General features: G+C 35.4%; 1 protein-coding gene across 4 annotated transcripts in view; it reads right to left on the bottom strand.

The window, feature by feature from the left end:
- The window catches only part of LOC127634269 (arf-GAP with GTPase, ANK repeat and PH domain-containing protein 3-like), a 217595-nt gene that overhangs the window by 21054 nt on the left and 174994 nt on the right, over positions 1 to 21547 (bottom strand). For 3 of the 4 annotated variants that reach the window (XM_052113742.1, XM_052113743.1, XM_052113740.1), the window contains exon 13: positions 13908 to 14069. In XM_052113742.1, the coding sequence (XP_051969702.1) occupies positions 13908 to 14069 (162 nt within the window). The remainder of the gene's footprint in view (positions 1 to 13907; positions 14070 to 21547) is intronic. The other variant, XM_052113741.1, reaches the window with a different exon arrangement.

Below are 21547 nucleotides of genomic sequence, written 5' to 3'. Positions count from 1 at the left end.
TCTATATGCTTGTGTACTTCTAAAAGTTTTTTTTTTTTTTTTTTTAAGATATTGTATATTCATTAATTATATTTTTTTAAATAAGCATTTAAAATCTGCATTCTCTCTCTTCCAGCTTAAAACACTCATGAACATCCATGACGCCACATATCGGTTGAGAAAGCTTGTCCAATCAAATGCTTTCTAGAACAAGAATTCATACTCCCCCTCCAACATTTCAGCGTCTGGCTGTGCTCTAACTGGCGCTGATCATGCCTTTGCAGGGCACTTAGAAGGGAACATAATCCGTGCAGTAGGGTCGTTCCAAACAGATTTTCCAATACCAATCTCTTAAAAAGTGAGTTCTGACTGACCGTGATCACCATTCAGTCATCTGAAGCTCTCACACTGGAACGTAATTGACCAAGGAAAAGGGCCTAAGGATGATCACTTCTAAATGGGACGCGCCAATGCTGGAGCTAGACCCAAGGAAAGTTGCTGGAGTTCATTTATATTTTTTGTGCAGCCATTTCTTGGATTTCTTGGGATGTTCAGCTTGAGTAAGTGTTATTTATTGTTTATGCTAGTGTATTGTCATTCAAAACATGGGTATATAATCTTGTATTCGTTTGTTTCTCATTCTTCTGCATTGGACTTGCACAAAGGCTTCAGGCTCATAGCAGGCAAAGACTGCAATGTGCTGTATAGGCCAATTATGGATTAATGTTGTCAGTTAGATGATCGTTTGGTTCTTGTCTTTGGAAAAGAGGGCCGGTATTGTGATCGCTTCTCAAGTTTACCCAGTAAACAGCTTGACATGAGCAATATGGTGGAAAGGGGTATAATTTGTGTGTGTGGCTGTAAACTAAATCCTATTGGCTATTTTTTTTAAATGAAGTCGCTCGACACGCCCTGCCCCCACTTCCTGATTCAGTAGGAAAAACTGCAATACACCAAATTGAACGGCGCTCGTCAAGGCACTTGACGGGGACTTTAATATACAGTTATGAAGAGCGGGAATTCTGACAATAACATTTCAGTGTGGTCGAGGCTACTCAGCACAACACAGGGGCGAGATTTGATTTTATAAATGGGGAATTGATTGGAACAAAAAAGTGATGAGTATGACAGGTAGTTAAAATGGAGAGGTAAAAAAAAAACGAGGGCTTGGTGAAATCAGTCGAAAAGATAGTTGTTTCCAAGGTGGAAGTTATTACAATGATTAAAGATTACAAAAAAAACATGCATGAATGGAATGTGTATTAAGAAAGTTAAATGAGGTCAATTTCGATCAATGTTGACTTGTGATACAAAGTAATAAATTGCAATTTTTTTGTAAAATATATATATACATTAGTGAAAAATGGTATATTTTATATCTATTAGGGCTGTCAATAAATATTTATTAACATTTTTTTTTTTCATTTTTTACATGGAATGCAGATTAAAATCGCAATTAATGCGCCTTTTTGTCAGCTCAAACCAGTCTGGTCATTCTCTGTTGACCTCCCTCATCAACAAGATGTTTTCATCTACAGAACTGCCACTCAATGGTTGTTTTTCGCACCATTCTCTATACACTAGAGACTGTTGTGCGTGAAAATCCCAGGAGATCAGCAGTTGCCGAAATACTCAAACCAGCCCGTCTGGCACCAACAATCATGCCACGGTTCAAATCACTGAGATCAAATTTTTTCCCCCATTCTAATGGCTGATTTAAACATTATCTGAAGCTCCTGACACATATCTGCATGATTTTATACATTACAGTGCTGCCAAATGATTGGCAGATTAGATAATTGCATGAATAAGTAGGTGTACAGGTGTTCCTAATAAAGTGGCTGGTGAGTGTGTATATATATATATATATATATATATATATATATATATAGTCACATTTGCAAGTACTGGTTGAAAATACAAAAAATTAATCTGTGATCAGTTGCTGTTGTTCATCAGCATAGTAAAATTCAAGTGATTAAAAAGGTAAATACATCCATTAGTGTACTTATCTCATTACCAGTGAAGACTCATTATTATTGCAACTGCCTAAATAGAATATAATGTGGGTTAATCATTCTGGTCACAGTAATTTCTACACCGCAAAACAGCGTTTGAACAAAAGCAACGTTCCTACGGAGCTCAAATGAGGGGTGAGAGGTGAAAAACAGACCATCATTGCTGCAATTTGCTCAACATTCATTGCAAAACGATTATTACTTTGATATGTGCATGACGATGATGACACAAGTGAGTATTACGAGGATTAACAGCAAAAACAAGGCAGAAAGGCGTAAATAAGTTCACAAATTCAATCACAGCAGTTGTTTTTTTATAAAAAAGGCTGTTTTAAAAAAAAATCACAACATAACACCATTTATTCACACCTGCTGTAAATGGTTATTACTACATTATTGAGGTCTCATTATAAGAGAAATTATACATTTGTCAAAACCCTTAAATGATCATTTTATTTTATAAACTGTCCTCAGAATGTCGAACAACAGTGGGCATAACCAAAATCATACTACTATATGAATAATTTTACATCACGGTAATAGTATACGTCACATTATAGGCATTTTTGCAGGAAATACTATTTTTGCACAATCTAGTGAATTTAAAAAAATAAAGAGCTACTTCATATTAGAATATATTCATTTTTCAATGTCGCTTTATGCTTGTGTTTCTTGAATTATTAGTCAAATTAATATGTTTCATATTATTAGGATGAATCCGTTATGCGTTTTGAAGTCATTATTCGTGCCTTTCCGAATATGGTATTCGGCTTCGGGTGCATCCCCACTTCATATCATTAGAAACGTGATGGACACAAACCAAAAGAGTATTTATCAAATGCAACAGCAAACCTGTGACTGCACATCAGCTGAATTCTATATTAATTTGGCAAGTTATCAACAAAACTTGAGTTGCTTTGCTTTGTGTCTAACAAACAAACCTAACCCTTTTCCTCGTCTTGACTTGTTTGGGACACACCCCACTCTGCATAACTCTCTCATGTATAATTGGAGTGGTGGTGGTGTAGTGGTCTAAACCACATAACTGGTAAACTGGTAATCAGAAGGTCACTGGTTCGATCCACACAGCCACCACCATTGTGTCCTTGAGCAAGGCACTTAACTCCATGTTGCTCTGGGGGGATTGTCCCTGTAATAAGGGCTCTGTAAGTCGCTTTGGATAAAAGCATCTGCCAAATGTAAATGTATAATTAATGAAAGAATCCTACTAAAGCCACAAATCTACTGAGGTATAAACCATATTGCAAAAATGTATAAAGCTACCATTGCACGTTATATACTGTCATACCGCCCAGCCCTAAACAATTTTCAAAAGTGAAATAAGCACCCAACTTCAAATTCAAATGTATTTATGGCAAGTAGGGTCTTAAGGCAGTGGTTCATCTTTTATGTGAAGTATATAGATCTATGTCTATTATCTGCACTAATCAATAATCTCCATATGAAGACTTGAACTGTTCTGCTCAAAACATGCATCTCAATGTATTCACTTCACAACACCACATAGCCTCAAGCTAACGGCAACAATCCAATTAGGTTGACACCCTCTTCAATTATCCGATTTATTCACGGGACTTGACTCCAGGCCAGAGATCAATACAGAGCCAGGAGCTTTGTGTCTAAATCAAAGACTAAAGGGTGAAGGTCTGCTACCCCTGTTGCTCCCTCTTCTTTGTTTACATTTCATGCCTCTTTCTGTTGAAACTGAACCTCAAACATAAGACTGGGTTCACAACCCAGGATGTGACCACATAATGTATACGGCACAAAAGTCTCTAGAGGTCTTCAAAAAGAATAAAAGTCCACCTAATTTAGCGGGTTTAATCTCGGGTTGTGGTAATACTTTACAATAAGGCTGTATATGTTAACATTATACTAATACAACAATACTTTTACAGCATTTATTTATCTTGGTTAATGTTACTTTATATACTAATATGTTTAAACATTAAAAGTTGTGCAAATTAATATTAGTTAATGCGTTATGAACTAAATGTAAAATAGTATATTTATAAATTAACATCAAGATTAATACAGTACAAAAAGTGAATTATTAGGTCATAATAATTAATGCATTTAATAACACAAAACCTCGTTTTTAATCACATCACAAGTTATTTTGATGTATTTTTCTGATAAAGGAACATGTTTAATATGTCTAATGATCTCATATGGTGTTAATGAATCCTGAATGCTATATATTTGAATAGATTTATTATTTTTGACTTATTATAGAAGCAAACAGCATTCATTTGGAAAACATTTTGGCTGCCGTGATACAGTAGTCTTTCTGCGGTCTGTGATAATGTACACCAACATAATTATCTTGTTTTCCACTGTCCAATGATTACACACCTCTGCATGTGAACACAGGCAATTATTCTGTTGGGTGGCTATCTGATAAATAAGCCATTACAACAGGAAATTTCAATATGAAAAAATTATAATAATACAAACAAATATATATATATATTTATTTATTATTATTTATTATATATTATATATATATATATATATATATATATATATATATATATATATATATATATATATTCTGTTTCTAATGGCAGCAACTTAAAACCACAAAAAAAAAACAAGCCAAATTTACATAATGTACTTTAGTTAATAAGCAGCAAACATAAAGTAACATTTCAGTCAATCATTTTAACATGCAATTTTATTGTTTTAATTAATCTGCTGTGTGGGAGTTCTGAAATGTGATAGATCTCATTTCCTCTAAATTCAAAAGCATTTTACCAGTATGTTAAATTGATGCTCTACCCATGAATCTATCTAGTGACTATTCTGAGGAAGGTTTAAAAAATACAGTTTATGTAAATCTATTTAATACTAAAGACGTTCACCATTTCGTTATATTTAAGGCATTTTATATTGCCATTGCCATAACTTGGCATTTAAATCAGACATAACATGTTTGACACCCTGCCATTAATTAACTGCCATTAATGAGCTTTATTGTCCACAATCTTTGTGGATTCTGAAACAACAGACCTGTCAATCAAAATCGTAATGTCTTTATTATGAGCTCTTTCCTGTTTGACAAAATTTTGCAACTTTAAATTATTATATCAACCCCTTACATGTCCTGGATTACACAGTGATTTATGCAATATGATCATGTACTTTATTGTAAGAAAATAAGAAAAACACTTCATTGACCTAAACACTATTTCAGGGCTATGAGGTCTGTTAAAGGGATAGTTTGGCTAAAAATACAAATTCTGTCACCATTTAGTAACAGTACACTCATGTTTTTCCAAACCCTGTATGACTTTCTTTCTTCCATGGAACACAAATGGAGATGTTAGGAAAAATGTTATCCTCAGTCACTGTTAACTTTCATTGCATGTTTTACTCCATACATGAAGTGGTCTAATGAAATGTAATCCTTTTGTGTTCCATAGGGGGAAAAAGTATGGGATTTGAAACATGATCAGAGTGTGAAAATGACAGAATTGTCATTTTTGGGTGAACTATCCCTTTAATATATGACAATCCACTTGCTACCTTTTGTCTTAAGTTGTGATCTGCCATAAGGACACCTACAGCATCAATAATGTGACAGTTACGATTGATACTGGAAATTAAGTGGGAAATAATGTAATGTTCGACTAGAATTGATCTGTATTTGATTGGTTCCTTACATGTTAGTCTACAACCTTATTAACATTGAGAAAGTTATTACATTTTAATGAAAAATTGCAATTCTTTTTTTCTCAGAATACCTTGCAATGTTAAAGCATGCATAAAAATTTAGGCACATTCATTAAAGGAATATTGTTGGGTCAATACAAGTTTAGCTAAACTGAAAATATTTGTGGCATAATAGTGATTAACATAAAATAGATTTTGACTTGACCATTTTTTTCTTTAAAAATCTGAGCTACAGTGAGGCACTTCCAATAGAAGTGAATGGGGGACAATCGGTTAATGTTAAAATACTCACTATTTCAAAAGTATAGCCACAAGACGTAAACAATGTGCATGTTAACATGATTTTAGTGTGATAAAAATCACTTACTAACTTCACCTTTTCTGTGTAAATTTTACAACTTTGTTCCCATGACGATGTAATGTCAACAAACCCTAAAACCCTAAATTGACTGCAAAAATTAAAATGTAAAACAACTTTACAGCTCAAATAATACATACATTTTAACAGAAGAATGAATGTAAGTGCCTTTATAAAATGTGAAGCTTCACATTTCTGCCTTTAAACCCTCCAAAAATAGGTCCCATTCACTTCCATTGCAAGTGTCTCACAGTAACCTTGATTCATACTTTATTTATTTATTTCTTTTTAAGGAAAAGGACGGACGACTCAAAATAAATTGTTTTGTGGTAATCAACATTATGCCACAAATGCTCTCGAATGAGCTTAACTTCTATTGAACCCGGAATATTCCTTTAAGAAAGTAAATGTGGTCAATTTTGTCTTCATGTTGTCTTTACTTAAATATTCCTTTTGCAACAAAAGAAGGAAAACAATTCAAAGCGAATTAGCACAAAGCGAGAAAGAGAGCCATAAAGAAACAATAAAAAAGTCACAACATTTGTTCAAGTGAATCACATCTAATCAAGGCAGCTGCTTCAACCTGAATGCCCTCTGGGTCACACGCCTGCTCCAGTACCACATCTGGACCTACTAGTGTAACCCGATTGCTATCCCATCAGAGCACACGGCCACACAACGGCAAATCCATCAATTCAGCACCAGCCGCGAGGGCTCTAAATGAAGGTGTGTGTGTGCTTGGGTGATGCTTTACAAACTCCAAAAGGTGACAAGCACAATCTTGATTCCAACACATGTGCAATGATACACAGAACAGGTCTGGGCATATAGAGTTGCTTGCTGGTGTCTAAGAATTAACGGGCAGCTGGGAGGAACCAGGCCTGCCTGTGCCATCTGTAAATGTCAGCGGCGGTGTTTGCTCATTTTACACATCATTAAAGGCAATATTCCTAACCTGTATTAGAGAAATCAGCACACGGCCATTACTGACAATGGCCTGGGGGGATACGGGGCCAAAAACTGAGGAGGAGTAAATGCATTCAGATGCACAGACAATACAAATGATAACACCCCTTATATACACAGACGCACTTTGATGTTACAAGTATGAGACTTCAAAAAATGCATTGAAGGTAAATGCACCAAAACAATATAACGAGACGTTAACCCACCCAAACAACGATTTAATGCACATTAATTTACAAATATATGCACCTGCATTTGTATTTGTGTATATAATGCCATGCAAACACTGATATCGTTATATTTTCCATCAAAGGGGGGTCCCAGAAGCTGTTGAAAGAGCCAAAACCAAACGTATTTGATGTGCTTTACAAGTCGTATTGTATATATTGTTCTGATCAGCTTTATTGAAAATCCCATAAAGAGGGATTCTCACAAAACCTGTCATGAAAATGTCTTGGTCATATTTAACCGCAAATCAATATATATGGGCTTTAAGGGGCCATGCCATCTAATGCAGGGCTCCCTGTTCTTCTTTTCTATTTGCAAAAGTAATGTTTGGGAGTCTAACATTTATATTTCCTATTGACACACTAAAGCTGAAGATATAAATAACCATCTTAAGATAAATGCTTTTGTGAAACATCTTTTGCACAGTACTACACACACACACACACACTCACACACACACACACACACACACACACACACATTCATGTTTATACTGTATAAGAATAAAAAGAAGCTGTTGTAAAACATTTTCCTTATTAAAATCAGTGAAAATGAAAGGCAGTACCAAGATAGTAAAACTATAATTTATAAATAATTAAAAATGTAAATAATACATCGTTTTTCAGATTGCGGTTATGAGAATATCATTATGACAATCTTTTTTTCCCCTTCACATTATGTAATGAGAAATGGGGCTAAAATATGCTTAACGTTTATGAAAATAATGTCAAAATATAAGAAATCTTAATGGCCGCAAGAATAGGCTTCATTTTCTATAGGCAACATGGACTTTTATTATATATTTTTTTCTTTTGTTTTTGGAGTAAAATAGGGCCAGTTTCATGAGAATCACTTGAATAGGTCAACCACTAATCACCTGATTATTATTCAACCACCAAATATATAAAAATAGAACCCTTGTTAATAAAATAAAAATAAAGCACAATATAAAATCCTTTCTGAAAAATAGATAAACTGACTAAATGTTTAATATCTTATTATCACAATCCAATTCTGTATGGCTCCACATAGGGGATGCATGAAAAAAAAAAAAACACCCAATTAGGAGTTGCATATGGACGTAAACACAAAAAAAAGTAAACATGTTTTGCTTGATTGACAAGTACTCTTTAAAAACTAATCCAAAATCTGTCAATTCAGTAAGACCAATTCCAGGACATCATATTTTCACACCTTTGCAATAGTAGCTAAATTGTATTGAGAACACCATGGAAATTCCCAACCAACAACTACAGAAAGTCCAAATGAATTGACTTGCAAACATGCAAACATATCTTCATCGGCGGTTTAACATTGAGGCATGTGTACAAGAGTAAAGAACTGATGGTGTGGCCATTAAAGCTCTTGTCAGCTGTCTCAACAAAAAGCCTGCATCTTTTTTAAGCACCTGAGATGTTCATTATACCACTGTACATTCAGTGGGCAATCGAGAAAACGCTCCACTGATGCTGTTTGATGGAGAGGCACTGCATGTAGAAGAATTACTGGCCTGTTTGCTCTTGTATTGACCTGAAACTTAAGATAAGAGTCTAAAGTGTTCCAATGATTACATTCTGAAAACCCTTGACCCTTTTAAAAATGTTTTCTCCTTGCTTAATCCAATGTTTCCAGTGCATACACATTTTTGGTCTTTTTATCCCTTTTCTTTTTAAAGGTACATAAGAGAGAAAAGATGTGACTGGGAAATGTTGCAAGCCGAATTCAAACTCTCATTGTTTTACATGGGCACCATGGGTCACACCATGTGTGCTAACTGCTAGGCTGACAACAAGTAATAATGACCTATTCTCTTATAAGTTGTTCTTTTAAACTGATTATATAAAATGATTCATTCAAGCAGATTGTTGCAAAGTGTTTATAAATCACTCGACTAAGGGAGAAGTTTGGTGTACAATTGTGAAATAGCAACAATATTGTAAGGTTCAATAAAAGTTAAGCTCAATCAAAAGCATTTGTAAAATATTTGTTTTTCAAATACAATCGCAGTTACAATAAGGCACTTAGAATGAAAGTGAATCGGTCAGTCCAAAAACATTTAAATATACACTGTTTCAAAAGTATAGCCACAAGACGTAAACACTTTATATGTTAAAGGTGCTGTAATCGATTTTAGCCATTCTTCTTCCACAAGACTGAGCTGTTGGATTAGCCACGCCCCTCTTTCCAAAACCCTGCATATCAAAGGTACCAAATTTGCTTTATTGAGACCAACATTATCAAAGCAACAGCAGCAAACTAGCGCCTCATCTGAAATATTTTGTGAACAACATGGCTTAAAAATGGCAGTAAGCCTCAATAATTCACTACAACTTCAACACTATGAGAACGTGCAAAATGATTGACAGGCAGATGGTCCGCAGTTCACGGACACATTTTTGTTTGCTATATACAGAGTCTAGAGCCATCACAGAGAAAGTTGAAATATCTTATAACACTTATTTCAGTAATATCTCTCAGCGAGTAGGATTTTTTTTTCTCCATACTTTACCATGTAAAAAATAAATAAATAATAAAATTGCATACAGCACCTTTTACAGGATAATTGTGTGATAATATCAGAAATTTGCTGGTGTTATGCCATTTACCAGACTACAGGGTTTGTAATATTGGAAATACATTTACGCAGATAAGATTATCACACTAAAATCATGTTAACCAGAATTATGTTTATGGTTTGAGGCTATACTTTTAAAATGTGTGCATTTTAATGTTTATAGACAAACCTCATTGACTCCCATTGTAAGGGCCTCGCTGTAACCACGATTTTTCATTTTTTGTTGTAATCAACATTATGCCAGAAATGTTGTCGACTGAGCTTAATTTGTATTGAACCTGGAACATGCCTTTACTTGTTTTTTTTTATAATATCAATAAATGTTTTTAAAAATGTGATATTGTTGGAACAATAAATACCTGGACATGTGATACAATCTATATAATCTAATCGAAAAACATAATGTAATCCCCAATTTTCCAATTTTACACATTAAATGTCACACAGGGACTTCTAGGAACAATTTTGAGTGGCAACTGACAAGTGGGTCAGATCTTTGAAAAAGTTCACAAAACAAACCATCTGAACGAACCAATTCACTAAAATGAATAAAACTTCCCAATGCAAACACTTTATTTGTCAAAATATGTCTTAATTGTGGATTTTTGTTTAAAAGCCATTGACTACCTGGTGGTATAAAAAGATTTTCTTTAGAAAATGAATGCTGTAAAATATACTGTACAGTCTCACAAAAGAAGCCAAACAAAAAAAAGTTGCCTCACCGTCTTACAGAGTGACAGCACATTTGATTTATGATGCTTCACAACAGCTAAAATTCGATTTCTGCCAGCATTCAGATTGCCCTGTAAATGAGATAAACTGATAGCAATTTATTCAAGGATCCAACCACCCCTTTATATCTCCCCCACACTCCTCTCCCTTCAGCAGATACAACTTGCTCCATGTGAGTGATTTTCATCCTTAAGCAATATGTCTGTATTCGGTATGCACTCACTAGAACAGACAAGCACACACTAATAGAACACTTTATGATGGAAGTTTGTACGAAATTCTGACTGCACACATTCCCTCTCCCATTCAAAATATCCTGCTCATATCCTGTATTTGACGCCAATGTTATTCCACTTGATGACCAAGACAAGCTTAAGAAAATCAAAGGTTATACCTCATATTCTTGAGGAACTGTCAATTATTCCAACAGAACGAATGCTAAGAAGGGTGAACATCCTTAACTTGTTCTTTGATACAGTACAGCAATTGGATACGATCAAGCCTGTGATCCATTGAGCTTGTAATGTCAGAAATTTTTACACCTATAATACTAATAAAATAATCAAAATTGTAGAGTTGGATCATTGGAGGCAATTTTAGTGCCGGTAAAACTACAATCACATTTATGTCTGGGTGTTCATAGACGTTTGTAATCACCAAGAGCTATCGTCTGAGAAAAAAAAAAAAAGACAGAAAAGATTTCTGAGGAAAAACCACAAAAAAAGCTACTATGTTTTCACAGAATTTAAAAATGATTGGTCAAATACGGAGCCCATAGAGGACAGGGAGGGTATTTTTTTTTCTGAAATTGCTTTTCGTGCCTCGCAATAAGTTTTGCGTTCCTACACAATACATTTACCATGGTTTTACTACAGAAAGCATATTTTAACAATGATATTCATAGTGAAACCATAGTGATACAGGAAACAGGAAACTATAGTTACACAGGAAAACAAAAACTCTGGTAGAAAAATTATTGTGTGGTTATTTTGGTTTTACTATAGTAATATTGTAGTAACTGTGAAAAGTTAGTTAAGTAATGTTTTTTGGCAGAAACCATGGCTTTGATTCAGTATACAATATCCATATAGTTACCATGGTATTTGTTGTAGAAACCACAATAAAACCCAAAAATATATTTTTTTATAGCCCTAGTTTTCATTTTCCTGTATTTTTTACTACAGTTTTACTACAAATATCAAGATTAAAATAAGGTTACTATAGAAAACTCATGGTAAATTTATTGCAAGGCCATGCAAAATTTATTGCGAGGGAACAAAACTACTGCGAGTGCATGCAAAACTTATTGAAAATGAATGCAAATCATTGCAAAGGAACGCAAATTATTGCGAGGGCATGAAAAATTTATTGCAAGTGAACACAAATTATCATAAGGAAACGGAAAACGTATTGCAAGGGTATGCAAATTATTGTGAGGTTGTGTCTATTTTATTAAAAGGTATTGCGAGGGAATGAAAAACATATTGCGAAGGAACGCAAATTATTCTGAGGGCATGAAAACTTGTTACGAGGACACACAATTGATTGCAAGAGAACACATTATTATTAGGTAACGCAAAACTTAATGCGACGGAATGCGAAACTTACTGCGAGGAAACGCAAAAATTATTGCGAGGGAATGCAAATTATTATGAGGTAACGCAAAACTTATTTCGAGGGAATGCAAATTATTATGAGGTAACGCAAAACTTAATTCGAGGGAAAGCAAATTATTATGAGGTAACGCAAAAATAATTGCGACGGAATGCAAAACTTATTGTGAGGGAATACAAATTATTATGAGGTAACGCAAAACGTATTGCGACGGAATACAAAAATTATTGCGAGGGAATGCGAATTATTATGAGGTAACACAAAACTTATTTCGAGGGAATGCAAATTATTATGAGGTAACGCAAAACTTATTTCGAGGGAATGCAAATTATTATGAGGTAACGCAAAACTTATTTCGAGGGAATGCAAATTATTATGAGGTAACGCAAAACTTATTGCGACGGAATACAATTATTATGAGGTAACGCAAAACTTATTTCGAGGGAACGCAAATTATTATGAGGTAACGCAAAACTTATTGCGACAGAATGCAAAACTTATTGTGAGGGAATGCTAATTATTATGACGTAACCCAAAACTTATTGCGAATGGTTAACTATTTTAGAAAAAAAATTACTTCCTGCATGTCCTCTAAGGGGCTCCATAGTCAAACGCTAATAGTTCTCCCTTAAAATGAGATATTATGGCCTGTATACCACCTACTAACATTGAATTATCATTTTTGTGCAACTTCAAAGCAGAACATTAGCTTCACACTAATAAAATAGACACAACTGGAGGCAATTTTAGTTAATACAATTTTACTAAATTAACAACTACTCAATTACATTTTTTGTAGTTGCAAGGCATTCGAAATCACTAAAATATCTTTTGTCTGAAACTGTGAGAAGATCTGCAATGACAATTTGAGGGGTAAAAAAAAAACTTTAAAAAGTGGTAAAATTGACTGGGCAAACTCTAAAACTTCTCTCCAAAAATTAGCCTGTATACAAACTACAAACATGTTATTGTTAAAGTGCTTAGTCTTTATGTTTTTGTGCATCTTCAAAGTGTAACGTTAGGTCTTCATGTATGATGAAATGACTATCCAAAAAAAATACAAAAATAAAAATGAAATGTATTTAGGAAACACCTGTGATGAAGTCATTGATGGACAGCGTCTGTCCAGATGATGGATTTCCGCTATTGGCAACATTGGCCCCAGGGAAGTGCTTTTGTTTCCACAATAAAACCCAATTAAGAGTCTATATTTGTCATTGGGATGGGCAATGAAACCTATGTGGTAACGCATTCATGACATACAGTATCATCACTGTCCCATGAGACACATAGAACAATGGCTCAAATCAGAGTACTTCATATCTTACATCTTATCTTACTAACCATTTGATGATAACAAAGCAGTTACCGCCAATGGTGCTCAAGCAATTGTCCAGAGTGCAAATAAATTGTGAAGTTTATTTGTTAAGCTTAAGCTAACCTACAACTGATGAATTTGTAACTGTTGCCATAAATGGTTTTGATAATCATTTGGATACTGGAGATCCTGCACAGCAACACCATGCAGCGACTTTAAATGGGAGTATATACACTGAAGCTCGTGTGAACCACCCACCTGATACAGAAAAAAGAATGCCTAATAGCATCCAAAAGTACAACAACTGGGCAACTTATAGACTTACTTTGGAACAGTTATACGTTCTAGGAGGGGTATGTATAATACTTGATGCCAATTTGGATATACATTATCATTTCTTTTATAAGTCTTTGCCTGCTCTACCTTCATTCCCTGTAGAAAAGCCATCTGGTTTGGTGATACCCGTGCTCTTTTTCCGCTTGTGTTTCTTGCGGTTGGCATGTGGCGATGGTGGAGGCTCAAGTTTGGGACTGGTGGCACTGCCCATTCCAGGGGTGGAGCTGAGAGGATCTGCCATCCCATCTGCTGGAGGAAAACAAACAGACATAGAGTTCAGTCTCTATGCAGTTGACATCAAGGCAGTTGACATCAAGGTTTAATTTATTCAGAATAAACAAGATTTATCAATGAAATAGCATTGGGAATTTCATTTCTTAAGTGCAGTAAAAAAAAAAAGTCTAAATTCTTATTATTACACATCTTTTCTCAAAACTCCTCCTGAATATGAGTCATATTCACGCCCATACGGAATCTGCACACACAGAAAACTCTTAGAATAGAATTTAGTACACCATTCATTCATAAATATCCATAAATTCTCCGCCCCACCTAAATATGCATATTTTCGCTAATTTAATAGTGCTTTGAGCAGCCATTAAGGTTGCTATGCACTTAACTCAAAGTTAGCAAAGTTATAATATACAAAGTTAGCAGTATAGTCCCCAAAAAATATCCCATGCCTTCCCAACGGTTGAGTGAATCGAGAAAATTTACTGGCCATAAATATTTGTTATTTCATTAATAAACGTTACTTTCATTTTGGGTACTTGATGCCAAGAAAGTGTTGCTACAATGTTCTGAAATATCATCAAAAATAATAATAACATAAAAAAACGCTTGCACAATGTTTGATGGTAAAAAACACGATTGAAACCAAGTACTCTGTTGCAATAACTAAAAAAAGATACCAGGCAACTGTCCAGTTCTTCACTTCATTTACTGGCTAAAGACAATATGTACTTTTCTGGCTCTTGTCAAGAATTTATTCAATTAGAGAAGATCTACAACCACTGAGAAGAACAAGAGATGGACCACACCTCCAATCCAACCTCTATTACCTTGACGAGAAGGGTGTACACCCAAAGTAAAAAATTATGATTTGGTCTTGCCCGAGGAGTACTGCCGATGTAATGGGAGACGCCATGCAAGCAACCAAGCACACGAGAGGTTGGGTTTAGTGTAAGGTGATTTTATATGTAATATTAACCTGGTGCCCAGTGCCAATGTGTATCTGTGATGGTACAATTGGTAGGGGGGGGTCAGTAGTAGGGAAGCCATGACCATCTTTCTGCTCTTCATGACACTTCAACATCATTTTCAGGTGCCCTCGGGACACTATTACCCACAACCCCCCGACCAACCCTGAAGGCTTCGGCAAAGTGGACCCCATATTGTTAGCGGCTCTCAAAAAAACACGCTCACACACACAGAGAGTCAGATGTGGGCAGCCTCCTCCATTGTCTTGGCATCAAAAGCTCATTGTAGTGTTGCAAGCTCAATTCATCTCCACAGGCCTGGGGTGTATCAGAGTGTGTGTGTGTGTGTGTGTGTGTGTGTGTGTGTGTGACAGAGAGAGAAATAGAGGCAACGGTTGGGTCCGGGAGTGTCTGAAACCCATGGTGCCAAATAACACATATTCTAATGGAACCGACAGCCATTAGCTTGTGTAGAACATTAGCCGTAATTTGGGGTTTATCTTGAGGGAGCTTGAGACTGGTGTGCTCTTTAAAGAGAGAGAGATGGAAGCCGAGCAGGGGGTACAGGACGATAAACTACAGCCACGAAATCTGCCTTAGGCACAGACGAGTTTAGCGTGGGCTAGCGCTGTCGCTAATGCTGCCTTTAACACTTTGGTTTCCCTCCAAAATGTTCATACACCAAACGTTTTTACGTAACGGATAACATTTCACCTGAACCAAAAGGGTGTGAAACAACATCCATTTGTTGTTTTATTGATAAGACACGGTTAATAATTATGATTAAGCTGTTTAATAAGAACAGCTTGATAATGAATAAATTATGAAGCGGAGGATTAGTCACATGCACTGTGGGATTTCGGCTTAATTACACATGGCAAGAGACAAATTAGAGGGTTTCACAATAAGCCTAGTTACACAATTACAATAATTCTCAATCAATATTGTTGCTTTAGTCTTTATTAAAGACAACGTGCAAGAGAGATTCATGCTAATGATAACATTATACAAATCAATTTACTATTGATTAAAACAATTTTTTTTAAACAAACATTAAAGAATTGCGAGAAAGATAACGTTACTGTGGATATAAATGTACATTTATGGTATACAATTGATACAACTGAATTTTGTTTTGTCCTGACTAAATTATGAATTTAACAGACTTTAGAGAAGTTGAAAGATTCTTGCTAATGCTAACATTATCACAGCACTGCCTTTGCATCTATAGTAAATATAGTTATGTATTATTGATAAAAAATAGTAATCACTAGACTCAATTACGAATTTAACCAACACAAGAGATTCTAAGAATGCTACAATTATCGAATCGCGAGTAAGCTATTTTTTTTCTTTAACACTGACAAACAATTACTTTCAATAAACAATTAAAATCTAAAAATGGACAAAAGGTAATCAACAGAAGTCTATATATTAGGGTGCCTTTTTTTGAAAGATTACAGAGTTTACTATGAGTGCCGTTTACGCACTACAAAGCAGATATAGTGATATAATCTCGCTGGAAACACGGCAGGTTGGCAGTTGATGCTTCATCACTGACTCTGTGTTCAGCATTGATATTCATGACTTTAAGGGTCTGCTCTCCCTCCCTCGTACTGAATGGCGGAGTGGCGCTCCCAGCTGCCACACAGGTTGTGGCAGGGATGCAAACGTCTGTTTCAATTTCTACACTTCTCTTCGCAACAGCCCCCCTGGGAGCGATCATTAACTACACCAGACAGCTGGGGGTAGAAGAGTTCTCATAAAAAACTGATCACACACATACACGCATGCAGAAGGTCTGTCGTATGCAAACATACACACACAGTCTTTATAGTGCACTGAATAGCGCCAATCACAGTCTGTGACAGCAGTAGCATTGTGTGTAGGTTGAGGTTAATAGTGAAGAGCCACTCTTATCCCTCATGCAAGACCTTTGGAGACCTCTGACCTTTCAGAGTCATCACTACACTGAATGAGGTATGCTTAGCATTACAAAAATGCACTGTGGTAGTATCATGGTACAGTGATGGTGTCAAATGGTAATATCATATACTAAAAAAGTACCATCAGAGTACCAAAACCCATGACAATCCATTGTACAAGAGATTAGATGTAATTACAGAGTACTCCAAGGTACTTATGGGGAAAAAATAAATAAATAAACCGGTATTAGCATGGAACATGGTAAAAAACAGGGCATTACTTTGGTACCATGGTACAGTAATGTATGATATGGTAATACCATGACACTTGGATGTATACTATGGTACTGAACCCGCACCCTGTTTACACCTGTATTTAACTCTGAACACTTGAGATTGGATTGAAAATTAATCTTAATACCAGGTGTGAACGGGATCATATTCATACTGTACTGTATATCATCCCATACAAAACAATACCCTCAGAGTATTAAAATACCATGGTACCACCATGGTATGTTTGTACAGTGACAGCAAATTTTAGTAGGAGATGGTATTTACATGGTACTTCAAGGTAATTCAGAAAATACTAGGGTATTATCATGGTACATGTCCAAGAAAACATGGTATTACCATGATACATCCCCAAACAACATGGTTTTACCATGGCAGATGCCCAAATAAACATGGTATTACTATATCCAAATGGTAATACCATGGTATTTAGATATATACCATGGTACAGAATAATTAATGTATTCACATACATCATCTCTTACAAAGAATAACCCTAACAGTACCAAAACTACTTTGGTACTCCTATAGTACAGGTCCGGAAAACCAAGGTAATACAATGGTATTTTTATACTGCAAGGATTCATTTTTTTAAGACATTGCGTTTACATGGCACTCCAACGTACTTCAAATAATACCAGAGTATTATCATGGTACATGTCAGAGAAAACATGGTATTACCATGCTACATACCCAAACAACATGATAGTACCATGGCAGATGCCCAAAAAACATGGTATTACTATGATATCCAATGGTAATACCATGGTACATGGATATATACCATGGTACCGAATGATTACTGTATTCACATACATCATCTCTTACAAAGAAGAACCCTAACATTACCAAAAATACTATAGTACTACCATGGTACATGTCCGGAAAAGCACTTTTATACAGCGAGGGTAATTTTTTTGTAAGCCATTGTATTTACATGGTACTCTAGATACTTCCAAAGTATGGTATGATCAAGGTATATGTCCCAAAAACATGGTATTGCATTGGTAGATTCCCCAAAAAACATGGTATTACTATGGTGCTGTGATAGAGTGAAAGAATCAGATGGTAACACCATGGTACTTGGATGTACAGTATACCGTGGCACTGAATGATTATACCACGGTATAATCTTGGTATACAGTATGTCCAAAATAACCAAGGTATTATTACTATGGTAACATGTCAAATTATAACTACAATTATTTACATACTTATGGATAATTACATTTTCAAATCTTGAAAGGAGGAGCTTCCCAGCTAAACTTGAGCGAAGGATTATAAGAAACGCACTGTTGCACTAATATTACTAACATAGAAAGGCTTTGAAAGAAACCAAGAATTGCAAAGTCTGAGGTAAGGAACGTTAAGTATTCAAGGGATCTATTTTTACTGCTTAATCTGAGCTTAGCTGGAACTGCTCTTCAGGTAGCTGCAGGAAATAAGGTGGTCAGTTAACCTACGATTAGTGACAGTTAGCGTCCCCTCAGGAAATGGCACTTTACGCCACAGTTCTAGAAACGAAGGCCGTGGGTGAGTGTGAGAAGATTGGAGGGTGTGTACAAAGAACATGAACTCATTTCTTAATAGCTCTCAATTTCTGTTTCTTCCAGAAGTACGTGATTAGAAACTTCAATTTCTTGCGGCAGCCAATTCAAGAGCTACCATGCACGGACGGTATTATTTGACGAAGACAACACCCCCCGCCCTCCCCTTCTATCCCTTGACATGGCAGCCGAGTGAGCAACCCCCGTCCGTAATCAATGGCAATGGCTGCAATTAATGGTGAAAAAACACGCAGAACACAATCACTACTTCCTTCTTATTATTGTCAATTAGAGTGCACTAATCAAGGCATGGGCAGGCACACGCCGCTGCTCTCTCCAAACGAAATGTCAAACTTCATTACAGCCAAGAGCGGGGAATCAAACTGCCTGCGCTCGCTGCCTCCTCGAGCTCTGCAGGGGAGAAGTGATCTCTGCCCCTTAATGACGACTTTAGATAACCAAGAAACAGCATAGATGACACAGCGTAGCCCTAATCTAAAGACTATTTCTAAATTCTACACTAAGAGGACCTCAACAAATTTCTGAAATGCTATATTGATTGTTGTGATAATTCTATTACTGTGAGGATTCTATCATGGGGTGAGATATTTTAGGGGTTCTGTTTGTGACGTCGCAACATTTTGATATATCAAATAGGCTAAGCATTAATAATTTAACATACTGTTTTTGATCAATTGAAATCAGGTCTGTGTATTTTTTATGGCATGGCAGTGGATAAATGGAAAGGTTATAAGTTAGAAGAAACATTATGTATGAATCGTTGATTGAGTGGAACATTTTGGAGTACAAACGGTTCCAAACTGACCTAATATAACATTCTATTTTATGCCGTCAACCTAATTGAAATAATAATTATTAAAAAAAAAACTCATTGTTTTTGTTCCAGACAGTTTGATATTTAAAAATATATTTCCCCTAAAAGTAATGTTCCGGGTTCAGTACAAGTTAAGTTAAATCGATAGCATTTGTGACAATGTTATCTATGTACACCGATCAGCCACTAGATAAAACAACCTGCCTAATATTGTGTAGATCCCCCTCGTGCCACCAAAACAGCGCCAACCCGCATCTCAGAATAGCATTCTGAGATACTATACTTCTCACCACAATTATACAGAGTGGTTATCTGAGTTACGTTTGTCAGTTCAAACCAGTCTGGCCATTCTCTGTTGACCTCTCTCATCAACAAGGTATCTCCATCCGCAGAACTGCCCCTCACTGGATGTTTTTTAGTTTTTAGCACCATTCTGAATAAATTCTAGAGTCTGTTGTGCATGAAAATCTTAGGATATCAACAGTTACATTGTTGGTGCCCATCTGGCACCAACAATCATCCATGTGATTATCTAATCAGCAAATCATTTGACAGCAGTGCATAAAATCATGCAGTTACGGGTCAGGAGCTTCTGTTAATGTTCACATCAACCATCAGAATTGGGGAAAATCATGACATGATTGTTGGTGCCAGTTGGGCTGGTTTGAGTATTTCTTTAACTGCTGATCTCTTTTGATATCTATAATTGACTCATACTGGTGCCAAAAACAAAAAACATCCAGTGAGGGGCAGATCTGTGGATAGAAACGCCTTGTTGATGAGGGAGGTCAACAGAGAATGGTCAGACTGGTTCAAACTGACAAAGTCTACGATAACTCAGATAACCACTCTGTATAATTGTGGTGAGAAGAATATAATCTCAGAATGCTATTCTGAGATGAGAGTTGGTGCTGTTTTAATGGTACGAGGGGGACCTACACAATATTAGGCAGGTGGATTTAAACTTGTGGAAAATGTATACTGTATACATATGGAAGTTAATTAAAACATTAAACATTAACATTTATTTATTTATTTTATTTCGAACAATAAGACATATATATAGCATGACATATAACAATGGCAGTAAGAAGCATTTGATTTTTAACAACATGATCAGTCAAATGCTCGAAAAAGAATGGGAAGATGTCAAACTTAAAGATAGTTTTTTAATTTTCATGTTGTATAGTTTTAATCATGTATTTCTATAGATATTTAAAAATATTACATATTTCTTGTTGATCTAAAATCATTGTATGGGTTTCAGTGTTGGGGAAATTACTTTAAGATTGCTAAACTACAGTTAAGATGCTGTGTGAAAAAGTAGTTTTAGTAACCACACTACAAGCATCAAAAGTAGCTTCCAGTAAGGCAATTACAATGGAAGTGAATGGGGCCAATCCATAAACATTAAAATACACACTGTTTCAAAAGCCACAAGACGTAAACATTATACATCATAACATAATTTAAATGTTATAAAATATCTGTTCATCATGACTTTAGTGTGATAAAACAGCTTACTGAGATTACAGGGTTTACAGGCATTAAGTTGCATACGTAAAGTTGTAATATTGCATATATCTTTGCACAGATAAGGTTAGTTAGCAATTTTATCACACTAAAATCATGTTAAAACTTATAATGTTCATGTCTTATGGCTACACTTTTGAAACAGTGTGTATTTTAATGTTTATGGATTGGCCCCATTCACTTCCATTGTAATTGCCTTACTGGAAGCTACTTTTGATGCTTGTAGTGTGGTTACTAAAACTACTTTTTCACACAGCATCTTAACTGTAGTTTAGCTATCTTAAAGTAATTTCCCCAACACTGAAACCCATACAATGATTTTAGATCAACAAGAAATATGTAATATTTTTAAATATCTATAGAAATACATGATTAAAACTATACAACATGAAAA

The sequence above is a fragment of the Xyrauchen texanus genome, chromosome 41, assembly GCF_025860055.1.
Source record: "Xyrauchen texanus isolate HMW12.3.18 chromosome 41, RBS_HiC_50CHRs, whole genome shotgun sequence".
Taxonomy (NCBI): Eukaryota; Metazoa; Chordata; class Actinopteri; order Cypriniformes; family Catostomidae; genus Xyrauchen; species Xyrauchen texanus.
This window is presented reverse-complemented; position numbering and strand designations above follow the sequence as displayed.